Source organism: Eubalaena glacialis, chromosome 3 (genome assembly GCF_028564815.1).
Source record: "Eubalaena glacialis isolate mEubGla1 chromosome 3, mEubGla1.1.hap2.+ XY, whole genome shotgun sequence".
Lineage (NCBI taxonomy): Eukaryota > Metazoa > Chordata > Mammalia > Artiodactyla > Balaenidae > Eubalaena > Eubalaena glacialis.
The window spans coordinates 180,122,712-180,147,523 of NC_083718.1; the positions used below are offsets into that span (position 1 = coordinate 180,122,712).

The following is a 24,812-nucleotide window of genomic DNA, read 5'->3' on the forward strand; positions in this document are numbered from 1 at the left end:
CCACACAGGCACCCATGTGGCCAGAGATCCCAGAGGGTCAGGCCTGGAGAGCCCACAACACCCTGCGTCCCAGACAGCTTTGGGGCCTCGCCTGTGGGCACAGAGGGTCACGCGGGCAGGCTGGGGACTCCTGACTCTCAGCCCATTCCCCCCACACGGCGTGGAGGGAGGGCCCTTCTTTCAAACAAGTGCACAGAAACGATGGGCTCAAATGGCCCTGCAACCGGAGTCAGACTCGGTCTAAACAAAAGACGCCCAGTGTGCTAAGTGGGGTCTCAGTCCTGGAGGCAGAGGGGGAACAGAGGCATACACGTGCATGGACTTGCTGAGGGAGGGGCCCAGCTTCACCCCGGACAGGGCGCAGGGGTTCGAGGGGCAAGGCTGTCCCGTGGACCCCGCAGACCACGTCTCCCGTGGACAGTGCTCGGGGTACCTGAAGAATCGGGCCACGGAGTGTCCGGGGTTATCTTCTTGCCAGAGTGCAGGGTTTATGTCTGGATGGGGGCAGGGTGCAAGGCGTGGTGTTCACAGCAGCCATGAGAGTGAAGGAGTGTTCCAGGGCTGTGACCTGCCTCGGGGGGCCGCGCTCACCTCCTAGGTGGCTGAGGGCAGGGAGAGCTGCAGGCTGGGCCAGGCCTGTCTCAGAAGGCACAGCTGGTCCCTCCAGCTCAAAGACAGATGGGGGGCCCCAGACCCAGCGTTCCAAGCCACGGAACACGGTGGCCCCAGCTCCCTGTGGTCCTCTCCCCTGGGCAGACGCCCTGCTGCCTTTCTTTCGTCTCCCAGGGAGCCCTGGACCAGCCTCCACCCCCAACCCTGGGAACTGGATACCCTCCCCAGCTGAGAGCAGCTCACCCAGCCACATGCAGACTGTGGAGAACTTCATCCAGCTTCCTCATTCACTCACTCAACAGATATTCGTCTATTGCCCACCAGCACTGTTCTCTGCTCTGGGGACCCAGCAGGAAACAAAGCAGCCTCCCTGGAGCTGCCACACCCTGGGCAATGCTCCCGCAATGCCAGTGGCTGCAGCTCCCACCATCATACACGGGTGCAGCGGGGCCCTGGTTTCCCACAGAAGCTCCCGTCCCACCAGGCTCCCCTGGGGCCAGGCAGGGCCCTCCTGAGGTTGACGTCCACCCCTTCTCACTCCGTCCTCTCTGCCCACAGTGGGGACTGGCTCTTGAGCTTTGTGTACCGCACGTCCTCCGTGAAGCTCCGAGTGGCCGGCCTACAGCCTGTGCTGCTGCAGGACAAAAAGGTGGAGAACGTGGACCTGTCCTCCATGGTGAGTATCACCTGTCCCTCCTGCGGCTGGAGGGGTGGGCACTTCGTCACTCCAGCCCAGCAACCCAGGTCCCAGGGACACTGGCCCGGGCTCAGTCCACCCCAGAGGAGGGAGATCATGAGAATTCACTTGGGAAGAGGTAACTCCTGTTCAAGGGCACCATCCTTGTGCTGGGGCATTGTCCCCAGGCCTCTGGGGCGGGCACTATTATCCCCATTCCACAGATTAGGAAACTGAGACTTAGAAAAGTTCCCATCACACAACTAGCAACTAATAGCCTGGATTTGAACCTCCAGAGCCCATGCTCTTGCCCCTATATTACTGCCCTCCCACTACGCCTCCCCCCACTCCTCCTCCCACTGCCCCCACTCACTCCCCCAGCCGGCATTACTAGTCAGGACAGTCTGTTTCTCCTGGAAGTAACCAGAACAACCAGAGGACACAAGTGGAGGCATTCAGGCTGGACCAGAGCAGAAGCATCCAATTGCCAGACTGTGAAACCGTGGAATACAGAGCAGGGAAAGTGTGTTCCAAGGTCCCCCACCTTGGAATCATCTGGAGAGTTTATTAAAAATGCAGATCCCAGAGCCCCCCTGCCCAGACCTCCTAAATCAGTCTCTAGGAAGTAGAGCCTGAAAGTCCGCATTTTAAACATACTCCCCAAGGATTCTTACACATCTCAGACTAGGCAGGGCAGACAATGAAATGAATTCTTGCTGGGAGTGGAATGCGAGGGAGCCCACCCCAGCAGCTACACAAACCTAATTTGAGTTTCTAGAGCCATGTTTTGGGCTTGAAGGAACCTCGTCCACCCACCACATGTCTGTCATAGGGAGTTAATAATAGCTTCATGTGTGGACACTCACTTGATGCCCAGTTCTGCCCTAAGCCTTTTGCAGTATCCATATCCCCACTGTACAGATGAGGACACTGAGGCTTTGAGAGGCTAAGGGACTTGCCCAGGGTCACAGAGCAGGAACATGGCTCAGCAGGACTCAAGCCCAGCAGGACTGAGCCAATGGGCATCGCCCCCGGTTGGGTAGATGTGAGAACCAGTGGGAGAGGTACCAGCTGCCAGGAGGGTGAGGATAATGGGCTGCAGTTATGTCCCCAAGCACACTCAGCCAGTGAAAATTCCTGTGTTGCAAGGTTCACGAGAACAGGAACTTTGTTTTCCCATTATTACATTGCCGGCTGCCATTTATCAAGTACCAAGCATTTCCTGAGCGTAACCCAATTTCCCCAGGTACCACATAAGTAATTTGAGCCAGCCGCACCATCCTGCCTGAAAGCAGACAGTCCAGGCCCCTCCCTGGGCATCTGAAAACTCCCCTGGGGAGGGGCACCCCGGTGGACCCTGGCTTCTCCCTTCAGCTTCAACAGCAGCGTGACCCAACGACACACACACACACACGCACGCACACACACACACACGCACATACACACACACACACTGCACCTCGTGGTAGGGGAAGCAGGCACCCTGACCCACCCACACCAGCACAGCTAATGCTGGGTTGCATGCTTATTGAAACTTGACTGAGGGTTGAAGAGAGCACAGGGGGATTCTAGCGCAAAAACTTAAAACCAGAATGTTATCAGGCACTGCTGCCGCTGAAGCTCGTGGGCCATGACCTTGCCCCGAGGTCCCCTGGGCCTCCCACCCAGCCTGCCACCATGTCACTGGGGCCAACTTGTCCTGGCTTATATCTTCACTCCCCCAGACTCCCAGGGCCCTAGCTCACAAGTCCTGACCCACCAGACAACACGAGTGAAGCAGTCCTGTGCCTTCCTGACCGGCAGCTTTGGGGGCTGGTATTGGTCCAAGAATAAGAAGAGTTTCTAGACTCATCCACCCATGAAACTTATCACTCCTAATTCAAGAGGCAGTCTTCCCAGGACAGACATGAGCTTCAACCCCTAGAGCCATCTCTTTAGATCATCTGTATCCCCAACACACTTGCTTCACGTGATGTCAACCTCACAGCAATCCCGTACCGTGGGTATTGGGCATCCCCAAGTCACAGACTGGAAAACTGAGGCTTGAGAGAATAGATTCAATGTAGCCAGAGAGTCATAGATCTGGTCTCTGAAACCAGGTCCAGAGCCTGTGCTGTACATCTCCCTGTGGGAGTGAGGGAAGCTGGGTAACAAGACCAGGAAACCGCAGGACTCAGTGATGCCTCCTGGCCCATGTCTAGGGGTCTCTGTCCTGTTTGAGGGTCCCTGTACCCTGATGGGGTGAAGGGGAGAAGTGACTTGATGCCTCACCACTCCAGGGGTCTTCCTCTGCCACAAGAATCAAATGTGAAAAGGAATGGCTGAACGTTCCTTTTAAATGAAAATTTCCTTTAAATGCTACAGAGCCCCTGAAAGATAGTTTCTGCCCTGGGAAGCCCCTGAATGGGATACAGTGGGAAGAGCACAGCCTTTGGTGCCGGAGAGGCCTGGCTTAGAATCCGGGCTCTGCCACTGGTATACTGGCTGTGTGACCTTAGGCCAGTGACTGAACCTCTCTGTGCCTCGGTTTCCTCATCCTAGAAACAAGAGATATCACCTATCTTCCAGGGCACATGCGAGATGGTTGGTGCACAGTAGGTCCTCATTTAATGCTGGTTCCCGCGTCTCCTGCCCCTGTGTCCACCTTCAGTTCTGCCTCTGGGACCACAGCTTCAGAGACTCCTCTCCCCACTCAGACTGCCTTCATGGCAGCTTCCCAGCTCCTGCCTAACAATAGCTCTTTATCACATTAGGAGCACATCACAAAAAGCAGTGCTTTCCTCTTCTGGGTAATTAGAGGTAATTAGCATTGCCGTTGTGCTGCACTCTTTTCCTTGAAAATTCTTGCTGGAAGAGAGGTTGCTGGCAAAAGAGTCCTCATGACTGCTGTTGCGAAGCACTGGCTGCCCTGTGCTCGGAGCAGAAACCTACAGGACCTTCTACAGGAGAATTCCCTTCTCCCCGCTGGGCTGACGTGGGCAGGGCCCCCTGAGCATCATCCCAGCGTCAGCCACCCGACACAAACGTGGTCTGCGGTGGCTCCTAATCTCAGGACAAGCCTGAGCAGGAGTGAGCCAGGGGCAGGCCCTGTCGCAGGCAGAGGGCATCTCTGGTGAACGGAGCAGACAAAGCCCAGGCTGCCTGCCTGCCTTTCAGGCTCTCCTGTGTGGGGACTGGGTTGCAGCGGGTGGGGGTTTCTGCCACCCCGGGGGCCACGTCATGAGGTTTCTTGGGGGGGCAGAGACCCAGCCCAGGGTCTCTGGAGTCTTGGTGTCCCAAAAGAACGCCAGCTGGCTTCTAGAGCTTAGCCCAGGGCTTGGCACACAACAGACATTCAGTAATAATAACAAGAATAACAACAATAGCCAGCGTGCCAGACACTGCTCTGCATGGTTTACAGACCTTATGTCACTTGATCCCCATAGCTGTCCCATGAAGTAGGGATAATAACCCCATTGTACAGGTATAGAAACTGAGGCTGCAGGAAGGGACACTGCATGTGAGTGGCAGAGCCAGATGAACTAGGGAACCTACCTCAGAGCCTGGGCTCTTAACCAGTGCATTCACACTGTCTGCATTCACGCATCTCTGTGGCTTCCCATCAGTGACCTCCAACTCTAGGCCAGTAAGCCTGTGACATGTATTATCTCGTTGAATCCTCACAACCAGCCCACATGGTGTATGGTGTACGTATCTTTATTAGCCCCATTTTACAGAGGAGGAAACTGAGGCCTAAGAGGTAAAGGAACCCCAGGGGGCCTGATAGGCTTGGAAATTGTTGACCAGGCAGAGACAGGTGGCAGCAGCTTTGGTTTGGGCAAGTCAAGGTGTCTTGCAAGGCAGGAAACCAGAAGCGCTGAAGCCCATTCATCCTGTGTGGATCTGGTTACCCTGAGCACCCACAGTGTACAGGGCTGTATGTGGGGAGTAGAGGTGAGTTAGAAGTGGTCCCTGCACTTCCTCAGCTCACACGGTCTATCAGAACACAGACAGATGCAAGCAGATGAAGACAATGGTGTGTAGTGAGTGCTGTTGCAGGGGAGCCCCAGGAAGGGTCCCTAACCAGCGTGGGAAGGTCAGGGAGGCTTCTCAGCATCAGGGACATCCAGCATATCCGGACAGGTGGCAGATTTCAATCTAGACAGCCAGGGAGATGGTCTTGGGCTGAAATCTTTATCCAACATCCGCCACGCCAGAATGTTCCACTGCTCAGAAGGGATTCTTTTCCCATCCACCTCACTCCTGCTCTCCCATCCCTCTGGCTACCTGTAAAATTGGAACTCTGCCAGCCAGTTCTGCCTCTGGGTCTTTGCAGAATGGCAGATCAGGGACAGGGTTGGCTGAGACCTGGACCAACTTGTAGCCAAGAAGGTCCAGAGCTGTGCATTTTAGGGCAGCTGCACAGTGGAATTTCCATCTGGAATCAGCTGTGGCCAGTAGCCATAAACACCTCCCTCCCTTCCCATCCTGCCTGCCTCCACCCAGCCCTAGTACCAGCCCTTCACCAACATTAAAAAGGTATAGGGAGGCCATCCTTGTTTGTCCCTGTGGGTCTAGGTTTCTGCTGGCCCGAATTCAGATGTGATGGCTAGAGCTTCAGCAGCCATTTTGGGTTCCCGAATGTATCTGCCTAGCTCACTCCCTACCTTCTATCCCTCCTTCCAAGAAAATTAAATTAAAAGGAACTCATATTTATGGAGCACCTACTGTGTACCAGGCGCTGTGCCTTGTGGTTTGTATTATATCTTCCCACCAACCCCATGCGATGGGTATCACTAACCCTAGTTGTGTAATGTCCCTATAAAAGTGTTTGGGGTCATATATGGAACAGAATAGTTCCCACAAAGTCCCAGGCCCTTGGAACTCTCATAGCAGACATTCAAGGTATGAGGTGTCATGATCCTCATTTTATAGATGGGGAAGCTGGGTTTCAGGATGTTGTACAGACTCACCCAGTTACTAGAAAGAGACAGAGCCAAATCTGGAACCCCCATGTCTCTGATTCCAAACTTAGGTTCTTTCTAGTGCCATGCAGCCACTAATGTCCACCCGCTATGGAAAGATGCTGCCCTACCTTGACCTCCACCCTGAACCCAGGGATCTGAAAAGCCTCTTCTGTGTGTATACATGTGTGTGTTTTCACTGAACACTCTTTAAAAGTGGTTGTAAAGAAAAGAACAAGAAGTAAGCAGGTTATGAGAAAATAACAAAACTGTACAGGGAATTGTCTTTTATGTTCTTGCAAAGTCATTGGAATAACCCGGTGTGATTTGTGATTCAAATGGAAATGCAGGTGTTACCAGCCGAGGAACTTACTTCCTAAGCTCCCCAGCACAAGCCTCCCCAGTGCTTTCCTGTCTCCTTTTTAGACAAAAACCTTCCTCTTCAGTCTTGAAGGACTGTTCTGTCTTGTGCTTGCCTTTGGCACTAAAGCAGGCACCCTAGGCTGGCTGGGGAGAGCGCAAGTCTCCATTCTCAGGGAGGAGATTTGAGCGAAGCACCTCCGCTCTCAGCATCTCAAGCACAGCACACGGCTGTGCTTTTCACGTGCTGTGTGTCGTTAAGCAAACCACCACCCCTCTCTGGGTTTCTCTTTTCTCATCTGTAAAATGAAAATGATTTTTAAAGTCTTCCCCACTACACACCTGATTTTCTATGAAGAGAACAGGCCTGGATTCAGACCCCAGCTCTGACACCTGGGTGACCTTGGGCAGGTCACTTTACCTCTCTGCCTCAATTTCTTCATCTCCAATTAGCAGCCAGTACCTGTCAAAGGAGTATATTCAATAAACTCATTTCCTACAATGTATTAAGGACCTACTGTGTGTCGACCATTGTCCATTTTCACAGTTAGGCATCGGGCACTCCAATCACACCCCTATTTTTCAGTCACTGATGTATGCCAACACAAAAATAGGGGAGTCTCTCTTCTCTCAAGAAGGGGGTGGGCACTTCTGAGTTCTTGACCCTTGTCTTAGTGAAGATTCCATCCATAACAAAGGCCCAGATGAAGTGGCTTAACCACACAAGAGGTGATGCTGTCCCATAGGCAAAGGCCAGAAGAGGCGGTTCAGGGCTGGTGGCTCCATAGCCTTCAGGGGCCAAAATTCCCTGTCTTGCTACTCTGCCATCCTTAGTGAGCCAACTCATGGCTCATGGTGGCTGCCACAGCTCTGGCCATCCTGTCTGAATTCCAGCCAGCAAGAAAGAGGAAATAGGGGGAAAAGCGAAGCACTCCCCCTTTTAAAGAGAATTCCAAGGAGCACCGCATGACACTGCTGCTTCATCTCATTGGCCAGAACTCATCACCGTAGTACACTTAGCAACAAGGGAGGCTGGAGAATGTACCCAGCTATAAATTGGAGTTCTTATGACTAAGGGAAAGGGGGAGAGTGAATCGTAGAAAGTACCTGGCAATCTTTCTAGCCATAGTTCTATTTTAGATTTGGGGGCTTTTTCCTGGAGGAACCCTCACAGCAACCCTCTGATGTAACTACTCTTACCGTCCCCATTTTACAGCTGAGGCACATGGAGGTCAGAGGCATACAGGGGCTTGTCCAAGGTCCCACAGCTGGTGATCCACAGAGCCCTTCCACTGTAACCTAAAGCTGCAGGCAGAGAACGGGAACTTCCACTCCAACTCCATCAGGAGGATCTTTCCTGCCCCCAGAGGACCCAGATTCTGTAGAGAAGCTTCCTTCGTCTTTATTTAATAAATTTTAGAGCAGCCTTGAACCCAGAGGCCTCCCACCCACTCTGGACTTGAGAATCCTTGAGGGTTGGAGTCATGGCATTGGTGATTGGTTGGTGAAGATGCGGAGGGAGAGGCCCGGGAGCCCTGGGGAGGACTGGCCTCTGCCCACCACGCGTGGTCCTCACTCACTGTCCTTCTGCAGGTCAGCGGCCACTTGGACTACGCCAGGCAGATGGGCGTCATCCTGAAGGCCGTGGGCATCCACACCAAGCCAAGCTGCGACGAGAAGGGGCTCTTGCTGGCCCCAGGCAGCCCGCCCCAAGAGGAGCCTGGCCAGGCAGCAGCCCCCTCCTCATCAGATAAGACCACCAACCAGGATGGGCAAACCCAAGGTCCCACATCCCCTTTGGGAGACACCCCCAAAGCAGCCACATCCCTTGACCCCAGCCAAGCCCAAGTGCCAGTGGGACCGGACCAGTCTGAAGGGGCCTCCCTTCCTGCTTCTGCCAGCCCTGCTGCGAGCCCCCCCCTCTGCAGCCATGGCATGGGCCCCAGCCCACTGGGCTGCCCCGACTGTGCCAGCGAGACACAGGGGTCCTGCCCAGGGCTGGACTGACCCCGGAAGAGTCACTCTCCCAGATGTCTATATGCAGCGCTCTCTTACCCCGCTCCACCGGGTCCCTCACATGAGCTCTGGAGATGCAGCATTTCTACCACTGCCTTTCCTAAATTGAAGACATTGGTGCTGGAAGGAGGGGGATTGTCAGAAGACACCGTCCCCTCCCCAAGGAAGCAAGGCTAGAGCCCTGCAGAGTCAACGAAGCACGGTATAGAGCCCCAGGGCTAGACCAGCCGTGGGCCTCCTGTGCTTCGGGTCAGAGCTGTAGGGTCTGGTTGCCTATCAGGTGGCTCAGGAGCTCTGTGGAGCCTGAGGCTCCCACCCAGCCACGCTCCCCAGCCTCAAAAGCCTGGTGTCTGCCGACCCATTCTCCAGGGCTGCCTGCCAGCCCACAGGCACCACTGCCACACCTACAGAGCAGGTACAAGTGGGGCAGGCAGCTTATTCTCTCTGCTCCTGGGAGATCCGATGAGATCTGCCACATGCAGCGGTACAGGCTGTGCACCGCACTACAGGGGCAGCATCGGAAAGACGTGATGTGAAGGGCGCCCCCCAAAGTTATGCCACGTAGTGGCCCTGGATATAATTGTTACAGAACGTGGTGAAAAAATGCTGGACCAGCAGGCAGTGTGGACGGAGACTGGGCCTGTGACGAGAATGAATTAGGTGGGAAAGGACCTCCTATAGCAGGAACAGAGGCGTGGTGATTCTAATAATAAATAATAATAACAGCTACCGTGTGTTAGGTATTTACTGTGTACAGGGTGCTTACATGGATTGTCTCAGTTGACCCTCACAACAACCCTATGAGGTAGGTACTATTATTATCTTCATTTTCACTTGCAGACCCAGAGAGGTTAGGTAAGCTGCCCAAGATCACACAGATGGTCAGTCTCAAACTCCAGTCAGTCGGCCTCTAGAGCCCAAGCTCTTAGCCACTGTATCTGCATCCCTGGAACCATCCCCTTTGGTCCTCCCACTGTCCCTGAATGAGCGGGCCAGAGATAATCCACCCCCGCCCCCCGCATCGTGCAGATGGGGAAACCAAGGCCCAGGCAGAGAAAATATTGACAAGCTCAGGGGAGGCAGCGAGGAGTGGGGAGAGGCAGGGGAATTAGAGTGTTGGAGCCAAGTTGGTCCTCAGGGGTACGTGTATTTGTTTGTTCTTTCAAAAAATATTTACAGAACTCCTACTGCTGTTAATCCAAACAGCTCGTGTCACCCATGGAAAACTGAGGCCCCGAGAGAGGAAATGACGTTGCTGAGGTCCCAAAGCAAATTCAGGGCAGAGTCTGGACCAGAACCCAGGACACCTGCACCCAGAGTCTCTTCCCACCTCACCAGCTGCTTCTCCAGCCCGAGTGGCCCCTCAAGCGAATTCAGTTCACACCACAGTCACCGCCTCAGCTAGTGTTTATTGAGAGTCCACTGGGGCAGGCCTGGGCGTAGAGGGGGAGCCCCAGTAAGCACCATGGCCCCTCTACAGCCAGTGGCATGGCCAGAATTGAGTCTACTCAGCACCAAGGAGAGCTCCAGGCCGCCAGTGGAGGCCCCTGGGAGTTTGGGTTGATGGAACTTGGAGGTGGGAAGCAGGATAAGAAAAACCTCAGACTAAAAAGAAACCTAGGGCGCCCCTGGTGGCACAGCGGTTAAGAATCCGCCTGCCACTGCAGGGGACACGGGTTTGAGACCTGGTCCGGGAAGATCCCACATGCCGCGGACCAGCTAAGCCTGTGAGCCACAACTACTGAGCCTGCGCTGTGGAGCCCGCGAGCCACAACTACTGAAGCCCGCACGCCTAGAGCTCGTGCTCCGCAACAAGAGAAGCCATTGTAATGAGAAGCCTGCACACCGCAACGAAGCGTAGCTCCCGCTCGCCGCAACTAGAGAACGCCCGCACGCAGCAATAAAGACCCAACTCAGCCATAAATAAATAAATTAAATTTAATTAAATTTAAATTAAAAAAAAAAAGAAACCTAAAGCAGGTAAACTTTGGGAACCAAGAGTTCCCCCCTCAGAAAAAACCAGGCCCCTGTGCCAGGGCCCACCTGCCTGCCCGAGGGCACCAGCCCGCACCAGGGTCAGCTCTACAACTCTGCTGACACAATGGCCACCACTCCCACTTCCCTCACTGATCCCCAGGGAAAGCCAGAAGGAGGTGGGCAAGGGCTGGTTCTGCCCCCATCAGCTGGTTCCCTTCTAGGCCCAAGGAAGTCCCGGTAGAGGAACACCATTCCTGGCGCTGAGCAGAAGCCGCCAGCTATCCCTTTGGCTCCAGGAGATGCAATGCAGCCGCCTGGGAGCTGGGGTGGGGGCCCTACCCAGCATCCAGAGCCAGGAGTTGGGGAACCAGAGTCAGGCTGTGGGATCTGGGCCGGGGCTGAAGAGGAGGAGGAAGGTGGAAGAACAGTGGGAACAAATAGCCCTTCCCGGCCCTCAGCCAGAGGCCAGGGGGCTGGACGGCCAGGAGCTATAACAGCAGGGACCACCAACCGACCACCTGCCGAGCGCTGGGCATTCTGTGTGCGCTATCCTAACGCTCAAGACACCCTATGAAGCAGGCATCATTACTCCCATTTTGCATGTGGAATAATAGGCTCAGAGAGGTTAATTAACTTGTACAAGGACTGGTAAGTGGTGAAGCAGAGGTTCAAATTTACGCCTGCCTGACTCCCAGGCTCGGATGCTTTCTGTGCAGGCAGCTGTATCCTGAGAGCCTGACTGGTCCGAAAACTGTCTAGCAAACCATTCTCAGGGTTAAAGATCGCCTGAACCAGCACATCTCAAACCGTAATGTGCGCAGGAGCCACCTGGTGATCAGCAGGTCGGGGTGGGGCAGAGGCGTGCATTTTTAACAGACTCCCGGGAGCTGATGCTGGTGGCCCATGGACGACACTTTGAGGAGCAAGGAATTTGGCCCAGCGCCGAGCCACCTCTGCAGACAGAGGTATCCCTCCCATGCAGTCTGATAGAACGTGCAAAGGAGATGGTTTTCTTCATCCTAATCTGGACCAAGAGGTCCTTACCCCACTCCCTGGAGTCCCCCAACCTTACTCTACACACAGCCACAAGTTACACTCAATAGTGGGGCATCCTGGAGAAAACTCTACTGAGCCAGCAACTAGCCCTCCAGGTAGGAGGCCTGGAGTGGGCAGGGGGAGCTGGCTCAGTGCAGCCCCCTGGAGCTCAGCGGGCTCCCGGGAGACCTGGAGCCTCCTGGTTTTAGCCAAGAGCTGGTCCAAGGCCTCAGGGTCTTGGTCCCATCCAGTCCAGCTCTCCAAGCCTGCATCAGTTCGTGGGGGTACCAAGCGGATGCAGCTGCAGCTCAGGCTCCGCAGGATCAATGTTGAAGAAGTTGACTGCGGTAGTGGTCCTGGCAGGCGGCGGGGGGTCCCGGGTGGCCTCTCCAGGCAGCAGCAGCTGGGCCGTGAGTTGCAGGCCTGAGGAGCCCCCCGAGCCCGGGTCCGAGTCCGAGTCCAAGTTCGGCAGCAGGGGCAGTGGCAGCACGTGCTGCAGGCTCAGGCCCGGCCGTGGGCCGCTGTGAGAGGTACGCGTGGAGGGCGAGGCAAGACTGGGCTGGTGCTTCCGGGGGCAGTGGGGACACGGCAGGAACCTGCCCAGGGCCCGCTTGAAGTCCCGCATGAAGAGTGGGTAGATGATGGGGTTCATGGTGCTGTTGCAGTAACCCAGCCATGTAAGGACATCAAAGAGCCCCGGGGAGACGCAGTCGCACACAGCCTGGAGGGACGGGGCACGTCATGCCTGGTCCCGGAGGAGGGACGCAGGCCACCCCACCCAGCATGGATGGAACAGACACATAAACACGTGGAGAGGCGGCCCGCCCTCCTCCCTCCCTGGGTCTGGGCAGGGGTGGGGCTCAGGGCCTCCCCAACAAGGCGTGGACTCACCTGCCCCTTGTGGTAGCATTACCTGGGCTATGTTGACCACAAAGAAGGGCAGCCAGGTCACAAAGAACATGCCCAGCAGGATGCCCAGTGTCAGGCTGGCCTTCAAGGCCTTCCTGCTGTGCTTGGTGGCTAGACGCCTGCTGTCAGCTGACTCCACCTCGGGGCATGGGGTCCTGGGCACCTGCGGAAAGGAAAGCCACGTGATTTAGTGAAGAATGAACCCCAGTCTGACCCTGTTCCCAGCCACAGACTGAGCCTTACTCCTAATTCTAGACTGAGCCCTAGTTCCAGTATTAAACTGAGCCCTGACCCTTGAATGAGCTCCAATTGTAGTCCTAGACTGAGGCCTGACCCTGACTCCCGACTGAACCTTGACCTTGGCTTCAGACTGAGCCCTGACATCAGCAATAAGCTAAGCCCTACTCATGGCCCTGAACCCCTGATGCCTACCATAGATTGAGCCCTACATAAACAAGATCTCAAACTGAGCCTCAACCCTGGACCAAACTGAGCCCAATTTTAGCACCAGACTGAGCCCTGATTCCAGAAATAGACGGAGCCTTGGTCCTGGTCCTGCACCGAGCTATGACCCTGACCCAACGCTTCACAAGGAGCTCTAGGAAGTACAGTGAGATTTCCGAGGTGCTGGGGCTCATGGTCATGTGCGTTGGCCCGTGTCAAATGTTGTCCTTTGCAAGGAGTGTGGGTCTTCTGAACTGTTGGATTTGTGTTTGGGGCAGTGTTGTCCTGCGCTGCACTTTGGCACTACAAGAATTAGCTGCAATTGAACAGCACTTGACAAAAGAGGGCAGTTGCTGTCCAGGGCTTGGCCATCTCTTTGCCTGTGGATTCTCTTCATATTTTGGAGTGATGGTTTTGTCTGCACCACTACTCTCATACTCCACAAAATAAAGTGCATTTTTGAAAATATGTGCCCAAAACAAATGTGTACAATTAAATCTGTATAAATTACTAGGGATGCGAGCAACCTTGGCATTTTAAACACACATTTCACTGTGGACTGACAGACATCTCCATTCCCACACGTGGACTCCGTGAGCGGGAACTAGGGGAGAGGAGGAGGAAAAAACTAGGAGCTGCTCCATGGGGAACACGGCATGAGGGGTTAGAATGTGACTTTACAAATGGGAGCGCAGGCGTCCCAAAACATTAAAAAGGCTCTCTGATCCCAGATGACCCATTAGCCCAGAGGTTCTCTTAATTTTTTCAACTTTGTGAGTCCATTGAGACTCTAATGAAATCTACAAAACCACTCCTCAGAAAACAAAAAGCTTATAAAATTTTATAAATACACACACAGAGAGAAAAAAGTTCCCTCATGTCCAGAGGGTTCAGAGACCACTGTGAAGTCCATCCATGAAACGCCTAGGGGGTCCATGAAAGCTGGAATGTGAAGCCCTCCTCTGAACGATGTATTGTAATCAATTTGGATTTTCTTATATCAGCTTTCCACAAGGCAAGATTCACCTATATTGACAATTTTTAAGTAAACACTGGTATGCAGAGGTGCGCACAATTTACTGAATTATGAAGGGGTATGTGGGCTGCCTGGGAATATACCTGGGCTTTGAAAGCCAGGGATTTCCCCCCAACATTTCCTAAACTGCATGAGAGCCCAGCTTAGCTCTTGAGGCAACCAAAGATCGCTTGAGTATGGGAAGATGAAAGAGAAGGAGGCAGGAAGGGAGCCAGATTCCCAGGCAACCTTCACAGATGAAAATGGGGCGGAGGAGGCAAAGCCAAGTTGTGTCAGCCCTGCGAACACCAAAGCCACACCCCCTACCCCATTCCCCTCCCAGCCCTTTTGCTCTCCCCGCCTCCTCAGGGTAGCCAGGCTTGGTTACCGTCCATGGTGCTGAAAACCAAGCTGCATACCTACAATATCTTTCTATAGGATCTGGAATGGCAGTGGGCCGGAGAGGGGAGACAGGCACACTGCAACTCCCACCCTTCGATGTGTTTCTCTAAGTGAAATCTGGTTAGACAAATAGCAAAGACACCCAGAGCAGCCTAAAAGAGGCCCTTGATTTCTCCCCTCTGTCTTGGTGGGGCAGCATTGTGCAGAGGCAAGAGCTTGTTTTAAGACAAGTGATCTGGCTTCAAATCATGCCTCTACCACTTACTCGCCCTGTGATCTTGAGAGTCTCTGTTTCCACATCTGTAAAATGGGAGAAAATACTCACCTTACGGAGTTGCTGTGAACCTGTGGATATACATGCATGCACAGTGCCCGACATAGAGTAAGTGTAAATACATAGCAGCCCTGATGTCGATTCAGCGGTATGAGTATGAGGCTGGGGGAGTTTTTAGCACCCTCAGGAGCCCTGTTTTTCTGCCAGCAGCTTGAGCTTTCCAAAGCAGCACAGATGTCAGGACAAATGCTCTGACCCACTATGCTATAGCAAGGAAGAAAAAGAGGATCTCCTTTTCTCTCTCCTTCTCATTTTCTCTCTTTCAGAGTGAACTCTATATGGCTCCCGTGGCCCCACCTGTTCAACCTGGAGGGAGAGGCTCCTGCTTCCCCAAAAGAATCTCCTAGGATCTGCCGTGACTTTGAATTGCTGCCACCAGTGGGGACAGACATATGGGGAAGAGGGAGACACCGTCTCCAGAAAGCCCTAGCCACACAGGTACCCCTTGGCCCCTGAAGACCTGGGGAGGGGGCAAAAGACAGCTGTGATCTTGCTAGAGCTCTAGGGCACTAGGGTACCAAGGCACTCAGGGAGACATTTGGGGGCAGTCGTCAGGGCAGGGTGATCCAGAGGAGACAACCATGATCTGAGAGTCCCCCTCTAGTCTTCCTGGGAACAAACCTGTATTTCTCTTTCTCCTCTTCTCCCCAAAGAGTTGACCCAAGAACACAAGCAAGAGGGAAGAGAGAAGGAACTGAGGCTCAGAGATGGTGGGGGAACCTTCCCAAGGTCACATTGTGCCAGTACAAAGCCTCAAACAAAAGCACCAGTGACCCCAAATGATCATCTCCACTTATTGAGCACTTACTATGCATCAGCAGTTGATGTTCATTCTGCCACCGAGTCTTTATGGGAAGAAGGTATTATAATCTCCATCTTGCAGATGAGCTTCAGAGAGGCAAAATAACTTTCCAGGAGTCACACAGCAGACAAGTGCTGAGTTAGGGAATCAAAGTCATCTCTGGCTCCAGAAACTGCACTTCACCAGGCTGCTTCCATTTTGGAGGATGGCACCCCCAAGTAAAACCCCACCACTGTCACTGAGAGGCCCTCATGAAGCAGAAGCCAATGGCAACCGCCAGGCCACACTCTGGGTTCTGGCTGATGCCAGCCTCACCCTTCCCACTTCTCTCTGCCCTGTAGCCACCTCATGGCCCCATGGCACGTTCTGTTGTTTGCATGTCCCTTATACATGTCTGTGGCATTTGTCACTGTCAGAGGGCAGCTACTGGAGGACAATTGGGCAGTGCCCTTCCAGGAGGCAAGTCCGCTTACAGGTCCTTATGTCCATAAAAACCCGTACCTGTGTCTCTACACTTGGCTTGGACAAGAATGTGTACCACAGCACCATTCGTGATAGGAAAAAAGGTTGGAAACAGCCCAAAAGTCCATCAAAAGGAGAGTGGTTAAATAAACCCAGGTACGTTACCACTATAGAATACAACACAGATAGGGAGGGTGGGAGGGAGGGAGATGCAAGAGGGAAGAGATATGGGAACATATGTATATGTATAACTGATTCACTTTGTTATAAAGCAGAAACTAACACACCATTGTAAAGCAATTATACTTCAATAAAGATGTTTAAAAAAAAAAAGAATACAACACAGATGTTTAAAAGAATGAATTGATCAAATGGAAGGATCTCCACGACACATTATCAAGTGATAACGGCAAATTGTACAAACGAGATACAGCATGATTCCCTTTGTTTAAAAAAATACACAAAGCAAAGCACTAAGTTTCTTTAGGTACATAAACAAATATGGAAACACACAGAAAAAGAACCGGAAAGACATTGAGAGACCTAGGAGTGGGAGGTGATTGGATAGGGTCAGAGAGGTCTTTTATTTTATCGTTATTGATGAATTTTCATTTTAAAGTGTACTTGCGTATTCCCTCGTGTAATTTCAAATTTGTACGATCATCTAATCATAGTGTGAGGGTAATAGGATAGACCCTGGAGCCAGACTGCCTGGTTTAAATCATGGCTCTGTTACTAACTAGCTGAGTGACCTTAAGCAAGCTACTTTACCTCTCTATGCCTCAGCTTTCTCATCTGTAAAATGGCAATTACAATGGCATCTACCTCGTAGGATTGTAGTAAGGATTAAATAATAGAAAGTTACTTGAACAGTGCCTGGCACATAGTAAGTACCGTGTGATTGTTAGTGATCCTTGTTGTTGTTTATTGTTATTTGTGTTCACCTCAGCTCCTTCATAATGAGGCTGCTGATGGCAGCGAGGGTGATTTTCCCCCTAGAAAGTCTCAAAGGGGGAAAGCTGCCCAGGACCGTGCATTTTTACCATCAAGAGGAAAAGATAGGAATTAACATTTGTCAAGCACCTACTATGCGCCAGGTTTATATATACCATCTCATTGATTCTTCAAACAGCCTCAAATGATAAATAGCATTACCCCTGAGATAGAGGGAGGTGAGTGACTCATCCACAGTCATCCAGCTGCGATGGGAGAGAGGCAGGATTTGAACCCGAGCTCAGGCAGATGCACAAGCTCCTGTGCCCTGCCCCAGCTGCACCAGGCAACCTCGTCATGAGCAGCAGCCAAGGCTGTCATGCTCGGCTCTGCTCCTCTGCCAGCCTCTCCCACTCAGCCCCCTCCTCCCCCTCCAAGATATTTCTGTGATCACAGCCTCCTCTGAGGAGGAGGAAGCAGAGGTGGAAGGGAAGATGGATCACTAGGACAGAATGATGCATAGCTGGGTGATGGAGGGTGAAAAAGCTGGGGGAGGAGGACAAGGAGGAGAAATTGAGGGAGAGAAGGAAGGTATGGGGTGCAGAAGGAAGGAAGAGAGGGGTGAGCTACAACAGAGGGAGGGGGGATAGAGAAGGGGAAAAGATGAGGTGGAGAGGAAGACGATAGGGAAAGGGTTTTGACCACAGAGACACAGGAATCCTGGCAGAGAGAGAAAGAGGCTAAGAACGCAGGAACGCCCAGCTGAGCCTCCTGCTGCCCCCCATCAGGCTGAGCACCCACACTGGCCCCTCTGCAATCCCCCAAGGATGCGTACCATCCCCACATGGGCACCCACCTTTCACACACACACACACACACACACACACACACACACTCCTGCCCTGGCAGCATCTCACTCTGGCACCACCACCACCTCTCACACCCCTCTCTCCAACCCCAGCCCATATACCCTGCCTGACCTCTAAGCAGAACTCTTTCTCACAGCCCCTGGGGCTGGGAAGACCTGTCTGAAACCCCTGAGCCAACCAGTGGCTTTTTAAAAGGCCATTCACATCAATAGGCAGATGTGGTGGATAGAGGCATAGAAAGATGCTCCAGCCAGCTCAGCTCCCATGTCCGAAACCCCAGAAGAGCCAGGACTTCAGGGACTGGTGCCCAGCCCCCTTCCCTCTGTGGGGAAGCTAGAGGCTGGATCGGAGAAGGAGCTAAGGGTTCAGTGGGGCTGGGAAGAGGAGGAAAGGGGCCTAACACAACCCCAAGTTCTGTTCATTCTCATCAGTTCCTTTAGGTCCAGGCACCGAGAACGCCTCCATCCCCAGGTTGGATGCTGCTGGACTCTGGGGCAGGCCAGCTTGGGTGGGGGAAGTGGGTCACGATCCAGGAGGCCAGAGTAGAGGCAGCATCCCAGAAGCAAATTCCCCAAATGCAGGCAATTCTCCAGGCAATAAGGAAAATTGCCCTGCAGAAGGCTTGCTTAGGATCTGAGTGGGTTTGGAAGCAAGGGCAATGGTAGAGTCTAACACTGTCTCATTCAAATAAAGAGAAAAGGCTTTTCAGAAAGTAGGAAGAATTTGCACAAACACATTTCTGGCTTGAGAGGCTGCGGGTCATTCTGCCAGCTAAATGACCCATGAAGACTCCTCCCAGCCTTTGGTTTCGTGACTTCCTTGCTTCAGTTTGCAAACGTATGCACAGGGAATAATAGATCCTGAATGTTTACTGGCGGAGGCACCCTTCTTATAAGCTCCAGAACCCTCATCATGATAGGGTTTCGTGATCAGTGTCTCTCTCTCCAGCTAGAAAGTAGATTCCAAGAGGGCAGGATCTTCTCAGACCCACTCATCCCTGCAACCACAGCACAAGGGAGGTACTCAACACAGTACCAAGGAAGTGAATCAATGTACTAAAAAGTGCAGGATTCATCAGCTACAAGAACTGCTTCTAAAAGTGGGAGAAAAGGGAGAAATGTGAGTTGGGATTGAATCCCTGGCTCTGTGAAGCACTGTTGTTCATTTCATTTCTCTCATCACTGTGCACTGACCACTCATGGCACGCCAGGCACTGTTTTAGGTGCTGGGAATATAGCAATCGAGACAAGTCCTCACCCTCACAGAACTTACATTCTAGTAGGAGGAAATAAACAGTCAAACAGTAAATGGGAAAGTATATAATATGTCAGGCGGTGGTATTTGTTGCTGAGAATAACTTAGGAAATTAGGACTGGACGGGGTCTGGACAAGTATGGCCGTTACTACTCTTGACGAAGTGATTAGGGAAGACAGCCAAGCAGAGGCCAGAAGAAAGTGATGGAAGTTAGGGGGAGAACCATGCGGAGATGTGAGGAAACGGCACTTCAGGCAGAGGGAGCAGCAAGTGCAAAGGTCCTGAGGCAGAAGTGTGCTTGGTATGCTCAAGGAATAACAAGGGGGCCAGGGGAGCTGAAATAGAAGGAGTGTGGAGGGTGGTGGAAGGAAAGGAGGCCAGAGAAGGAGCAGAGGAATGACATAACAGGACCTGCTTTTTTTTTTTTTTTTTTGGCCATGCCTCACAGCTTGCGGTGAAAGTGCCAAGTCCTAACCACTGGACCACCAGGGAATTCCCAGGACCTGCATTTTAAAGGGATCACTGTGGCTGCTGTGTAAGATCAAAAGGGAGCAAGGATGGGCTCAGGAAGCCAGTGGGTGATCACTGCAATAACCCAGGCATCAGAAGCCCAGGGGGCCGAGGGAGGCAACCAAGACATAAGAAGTGTTTTGAAAGCAGAGAGTACACTGGGTGTGCAGTGTGAGAAAAAGAGAGGCATCCAGGCTGCCTCCAAGGTTCCTGGCCTGAGCAACTGATATCAGTTAGTCGATATGAGGAAGACAAGGGAGGGACTATGTCTGGAGCCTGGAAAATCCGGAGTTCTGTTGCGGGCAGCGGTAAGTAAGTGGCCCAGGCTGGAAGTCATCAGTGTGTAGGTGGTACTTCTGGTCATGGCACAAGACCAGCTCACTGAGTGAATGTGGGAAAAGAGCAAGGACGTCAGAGGACTGAGGCCGGGGGATGCCTCGGATGGTGGCGGAGCAAGAGGCCCAGTAGAGGAGACTGAGAAGGCACAGCCGGTGGCGTGGAGGGTCTCACACCGGGTGGCATCCCTGAGGTCAATGTTTTAAGAGCGTGTCACCGCCCACAGGCAGCACAACGCTCAGATCCAGGCGTTGGCATCAGCCAGACCTGAGCCTGAACCTCACTAACCGGCTGTGCATCCCTGGGCAAGTCACCTCCCCTCGGTTTCCCCAGATGTCAAACAGGGATGATGATTACTTGCCCCGTTGGGTGTTCGGGGGATTCGCTTAGCTCAGTGCCGGGCAGGTAGAGAGCGCTCAAAGGCTGTGGGGCTGCAGCTGTTAGCACTTGGGGGACACCTGCCCAGTTGCTGAGGCCACAGTCTCAGGTACAGTCCTGGCCAGTTAGCTTCATGGAAAGAAAATCTATGCATCACAGACACTGCTGGAACTGAGAATCCAGACCAAGGCCGGCCAACTTCTCACCTCCTTAGTCACTGGGGCAGAGCTCCCCAGAGTGTGAGAATTGGAGATACCCTTGGGTGGTAACTGGACACCCCATAAAATAACTGAGTCACAGAGTGGGAACATAGGCCTTTACAGTTCCCTCCCAGCTCTTCTGGTTACGTCAAGAGAAAGTCTCGTGTCAATGGTACTGTGTCTTTAACATCCCTCCAACATCTAACAAAGAGAAAGCAGGCCTCAGGCTCAGCATCTCCAGCCATCCAAGCTGGACTTAGCAACGCTGCTGGCGCTTCTGCAGCCTCGCTGAGGTTGTGTTTGTGATCACCTTCTATTTATGGCAAGGATACTGACTGTCCATTTCCGGAAGAGAAAAGAAGATTTCTTTCTAAATAAATTCATGGAAGTAAAAAGATAAATGAGATGACGCCAAGGAAATGCTAAGTACATACGGATGCAGAGGCTTGAGGAGTGTGTGAGGGTGGGTGGAGGGGTAGCAAGGCAGACACCACAAGGCAGTTCTCAAACGCCTGAAGTCTGGGAAACGCTCCTTTACAAGAACCCAGGGAGAGAGGATGGATGGCCCAGGGCAGCTGCCCCACAGCTGCAGGACCAAGTCAGGGTCACAGCCACCTGCTGAGACAAGAACGTTCTCCAGTGCATACAGATCGGGGAGAGAGCAGGGCCGCAGCCAGGACCTCCTGTGCACCCAAGACCCTGTCCTCCTACTTGATGGGCCTCACTGCTGGGATGACACAGGTAAGCCACTCTAGGGGGGCTGCCGACCAGGGTGTTAGCCTCTCAGCCCCCATCTATCCAGTGACCCCCCCCAAGGTACCTCCCATCCTGCAGGCGCCTCCTCCACCTGAGGCTACACCAAGATGACACGGGAGAGCCCATCTGGGATCTTCTTGGGGGCCTGTGACCTAATTCTCTAGGGCTCAGGCCTGGTCAGTCTAAAGTCCCATCCCTTGGCATGAACAATAGGACTCGGGCACCGTGTGACCCACTCCACTCTAGGCACTGCGGACCTTGAGCAAAGAGCACCTACCCCATTCACAAGTAATCAGTGAGCACCTACTATGTACAGTGGAGATCAAAACCCACTCAGATACACCCAGCCCTCGTGGGAGCTTACACTCCAGTGGGGGAGACAGACAATGAACAAATCAACACATAAACTGGGGATCGGGATCAAGAATAAAAGGGGAGGGGAGGGCAGGGAGGTCTGCAGACAGTGTGGTCAGGGAGGGCCTCTGGGAGTGGGTGACCTGTGAGCTGAAGAAGAGTCTCAGTCAGGCAAGGGCGGCCCCAGGGGAAGAACATTCCAGGCAGAGGGCACAGCCAGTGCAAAGACCTGGGCACAGAATCAGTCTGGTGCCTACTAGGAGTGTCAGAAGGGCCACAGGACTGCTGCAGAGAAAGGGGTGGGGAGGGGAAGAGGTGCAGCTGGAGAGGTTGTCACGACCAGATCCTGAGGCCAGATCCTGACACAGGTCTCCCCTTTATCTTGAGAGCAATGGGGAGCCACTGAAGGGTTTGTAGCAAGGAAGTGAGGTGATCACGCTTCTGTTTTTGTTTGTGCAGCAAATGGATAGGAGTGGGTCTGGCGTGGAGGCAGGGGGAGCCAGCAGGAGACTATCAAAGGCTCCCAGGTAAGAAGCAATGGAGGCTTGGATCAGGAAGGTGGCATTGGAGATGACACATGTTTAGAGGCAGCACCAACAGGCCTTGCAAATGAATCCCATGAGCATGAGGGAGAGAAATTATTCCTAAGTTTCTGGCGTGCGATGCCATGATGGTGCCATTTGCCACGATGGGGACGATGGGGGGACGAGCAGGTGGGGAGAGTTGGGACCCCTTGAATCCCCTGTTGCACATGTTACCTTCGAGAAGACTGCCCCACATCCTGGAGCATCCTGTGGACAGTTGGACATTGAGTCTGGAGTTCAGAAGAAAGGTGGGAACTGGGAATGACCAATTGGAGGTCGTCAGCAATTGTATATTACGTGGCGGATGCCTAGTGGGCACCCAATGGCTGCTCGCTCCTCTCCATCCCACAAGCCCGGGTCTCCCTGCGCGCCCCGGGTACCTGCAGCGTCTCCAGGGCCTGGACGGCCATGCCGGTGGTGAGGGAGGCCACCTGCACGGCCTGCTTGCGGGCGGCCAGCAGGATCCTGCAGTAGGTGAAGCAGATGGCGCCCGAGGGCAGGAAGAAGGTGAGGCCCGACGCCACCAGGACGAAAGGCAGGCTGGCCAGCAGGCGGCACTGGCCCGGGGCGGGCGCCCGCGCGCGGCCCAACTCGTGCCAGCCCAGCAGCAGGGGCAGGAAGGAGGCGAGCGCGGCCAGGCTCCAGGCGCTCAGGACCAGCGCCAGAGCGCGCGGGGGCGTCATGCGCAGCTTGTAGCGCAGCGGCGAGAGGATGAGCAGGTAGCGGTCCAGGCTGATCAGGCAGAGGTTGAGGATGGAGGCGCTGCAGCACATCACGTCGAAGGCGGCCCAGAGCAGGCAGAGGCCCCGCGCCAGCACCCAGCGCCCGTACAACGCGTTCAGCATGGCCGGCGGCATCACCACCAGCCCCACCATCAGGTCCGACGTGAAGAGCGACACCAGGAAGAAGTTGGACGTGTTGCGCAGCGTGGGCTGCGTGCAGATAAGCGCGATGAGCAGCGAGTTGGCCGCCGCCGTCAGCGTGATGACCACACACAGCGCGGCCGCCACCCAGCCGCTGCCCCCCGGCTCCGATGGCGGCCCCGACTCCCAGTCCGGGGTGCTGTTGGTGGTGGGGCCCTGCTCTGGGACCATGAGGGCGGAGCGCGAGGACCTGAGGCCCGAAAGGGGTCCGGAGGACGAGGTAAGGTGGGCGGGAAGACGGGGAGAGGGACCTGCAGGAGCAGAGGCTGGATGGGCGTAGTCGGTGAGAACAGACCACCCCCCCCCCCGGGGCCGCAGGTGGGAAGATATGAATGGGGCGCTGGGTCAAGGGGCAGCAACCCGAGGAGGATGGAGAGGGGGTCTTTGGGCGCCCTCGGGTGTGATGTAGGGACACCTGGAGCAAACCGGTGAGAAGTCTGGGAGGGGGCACCTGACGAGCAGTCCTCCAGAGGAGCGGCCGAAAGTCAGGAGGACCGGGACGCAGACTCTGGGCGTTTGGCCGGGTGGGAGCAGAGCGCCTAGAGGGGGCGGGCGGTAAGATGGGTCGAGGGCAGGGACGCGGGGAGGTGGGAGCCCAGGGCGAATGGGCGCTATCCAGGCCGCCCCGTGGCAGGTGGGCGTAGGGGGGGTGCGCCAGGTGGGGAGCCGTGGTGCTGGGGGTCGCAGGGTGGGGGGTCCACGGGCCAGAGCAAAGCCCCCGGCGGGGAAGGCAGGTCTCAGAGCCAGCGCAGAGGCACCCCGGGCTCGGGCGGACACGGTCCCCGCGGCGAGAGGGAGGATGCCGGGCCGGCCCGCAGGCAGAGAAGGAGCAGCGGCCGCGCCTCCGCCCCTTCCCCACCCGGCCGCGGGTCGCCGGCCCCGCTCCCTCCCGCGCTCGGTACCTGGGGCGCTGAGCGCTGCTCCGCCGCCGGCGACTGCGGCAGGAGCCGCGGGGCCAGGAGAGGAAGAAGCGGCCGCGGGCCAGGCAGGCGCCCAGGGACCGGGAGACTCCGCGAGGGGCCGGCGCGCACGGAGGAGCGGTGGCTGCTTCCAGGAGCGCGCGGACCCCGAGCCGCGGAGCCTGCGCCCAGCCCCGCGGTGGGCGGGGAGAGCCGAGCCCGGGACTCGCAGGCGGGCGGGGTTCCTGGTACCCGCAGGCCTGCGGAGGGATGATCCGAGCGCTCCGGCTGCGCCAGGTGGCCTCCCAGCTCTAGCAGCCTCCACCCCACGCATGCCCCTCCCCACCCACACGGGGCGCAGGAGGAACTCAGAAGAGGGGGCTGTGGCCCGCCTTCACCCAGGACTGCTCCCCATTGCGGGGCTGCCTGCCCGCTACCAGGGGGAGCCCGTTGGGAGGTATTGGGCAGATCGCTTGACATACATGTACACATATACAATACTACACTTACGTACATATATATTGTATATACTATGCAATAGCCTATATAATACTTCCTTCAAACCTTTGAATAGATGGCTACCTCCTCACAGTCCTTCCGAGCAGAAACCATCCTGCCCCCCGACAGCTCCAGGTACTAAGGATGAAGACCCCGAGGTGCTGGCACTCCCAGTCTACCCAAGAGTGGGAACAGATTGGGGAATCCCCTGGCCAGGTGGGGTGGAGTCACTGCAGGTAGAGGGGTGGGGCGGGGCACACCCTGTGCAACGCTGCTGTGTATTCCACCCACCCCCAACCAGAACTAAGAAGGGTCTCTACCTGACATGTC

General features: G+C 54.6%; 2 protein-coding genes across 6 annotated transcripts in view; one reads left to right on the top strand and one right to left on the bottom strand.

The window, feature by feature from the left end:
- The window catches only part of TMCO4 (transmembrane and coiled-coil domains 4), a 92,469-nt gene extending 83,135 nt beyond the window's left edge, over positions 1-9,334 (top strand). For all 5 annotated transcript variants that reach the window (XM_061184822.1, XM_061184821.1, XM_061184824.1 and 2 more), the window contains 2 exons: positions 1,171-1,288; positions 8,185-9,334. In XM_061184822.1, the coding sequence (XP_061040805.1) occupies positions 1,171-1,288; positions 8,185-8,598 (532 nt within the window). In that variant the 3' untranslated portion in view covers positions 8,599-9,334. The remainder of the gene's footprint in view (positions 1-1,170; positions 1,289-8,184) is intronic.
- Positions 9,335-11,890: 2,556 nt separating this feature from the next.
- Positions 11,891-23,256, bottom strand: HTR6 (5-hydroxytryptamine receptor 6). The gene is made up of 3 exons (XM_061187044.1): positions 22,543-23,256; positions 12,533-12,691; positions 11,891-12,340 (listed from the first exon to the last, which is right to left on the bottom strand). The coding sequence occupies exons 1-3, from the start codon at positions 23,254-23,256 to the stop codon at positions 11,891-11,893; spliced, it is 1,323 nt and encodes a 440-aa protein (XP_061043027.1).
- Between the last annotated feature and the right edge of the window lie 1,556 nt (positions 23,257-24,812).

Excerpts from the sequence above, each read along its gene's own strand:
- HTR6 (XM_061187044.1), bottom strand. The coding sequence starts at position 23,256 with ATGGTCCCAGAGCAGGGCCCCACCACCAACAGCACCCCGGACTGGGAG. Across the intron at positions 12,692-22,542 it reads AGGCCCTGGAGACGCTGCAG|GTGCCCAGGACCCCATGCCC; the intron begins GTACCCGGGGCG and ends TCCTTTCCGCAG. Across the intron at positions 12,341-12,532 it reads TTGTGGTCAACATAGCCCAG|GCTGTGTGCGACTGCGTCTC; the intron begins GTAATGCTACCA and ends CCGTCCCTCCAG.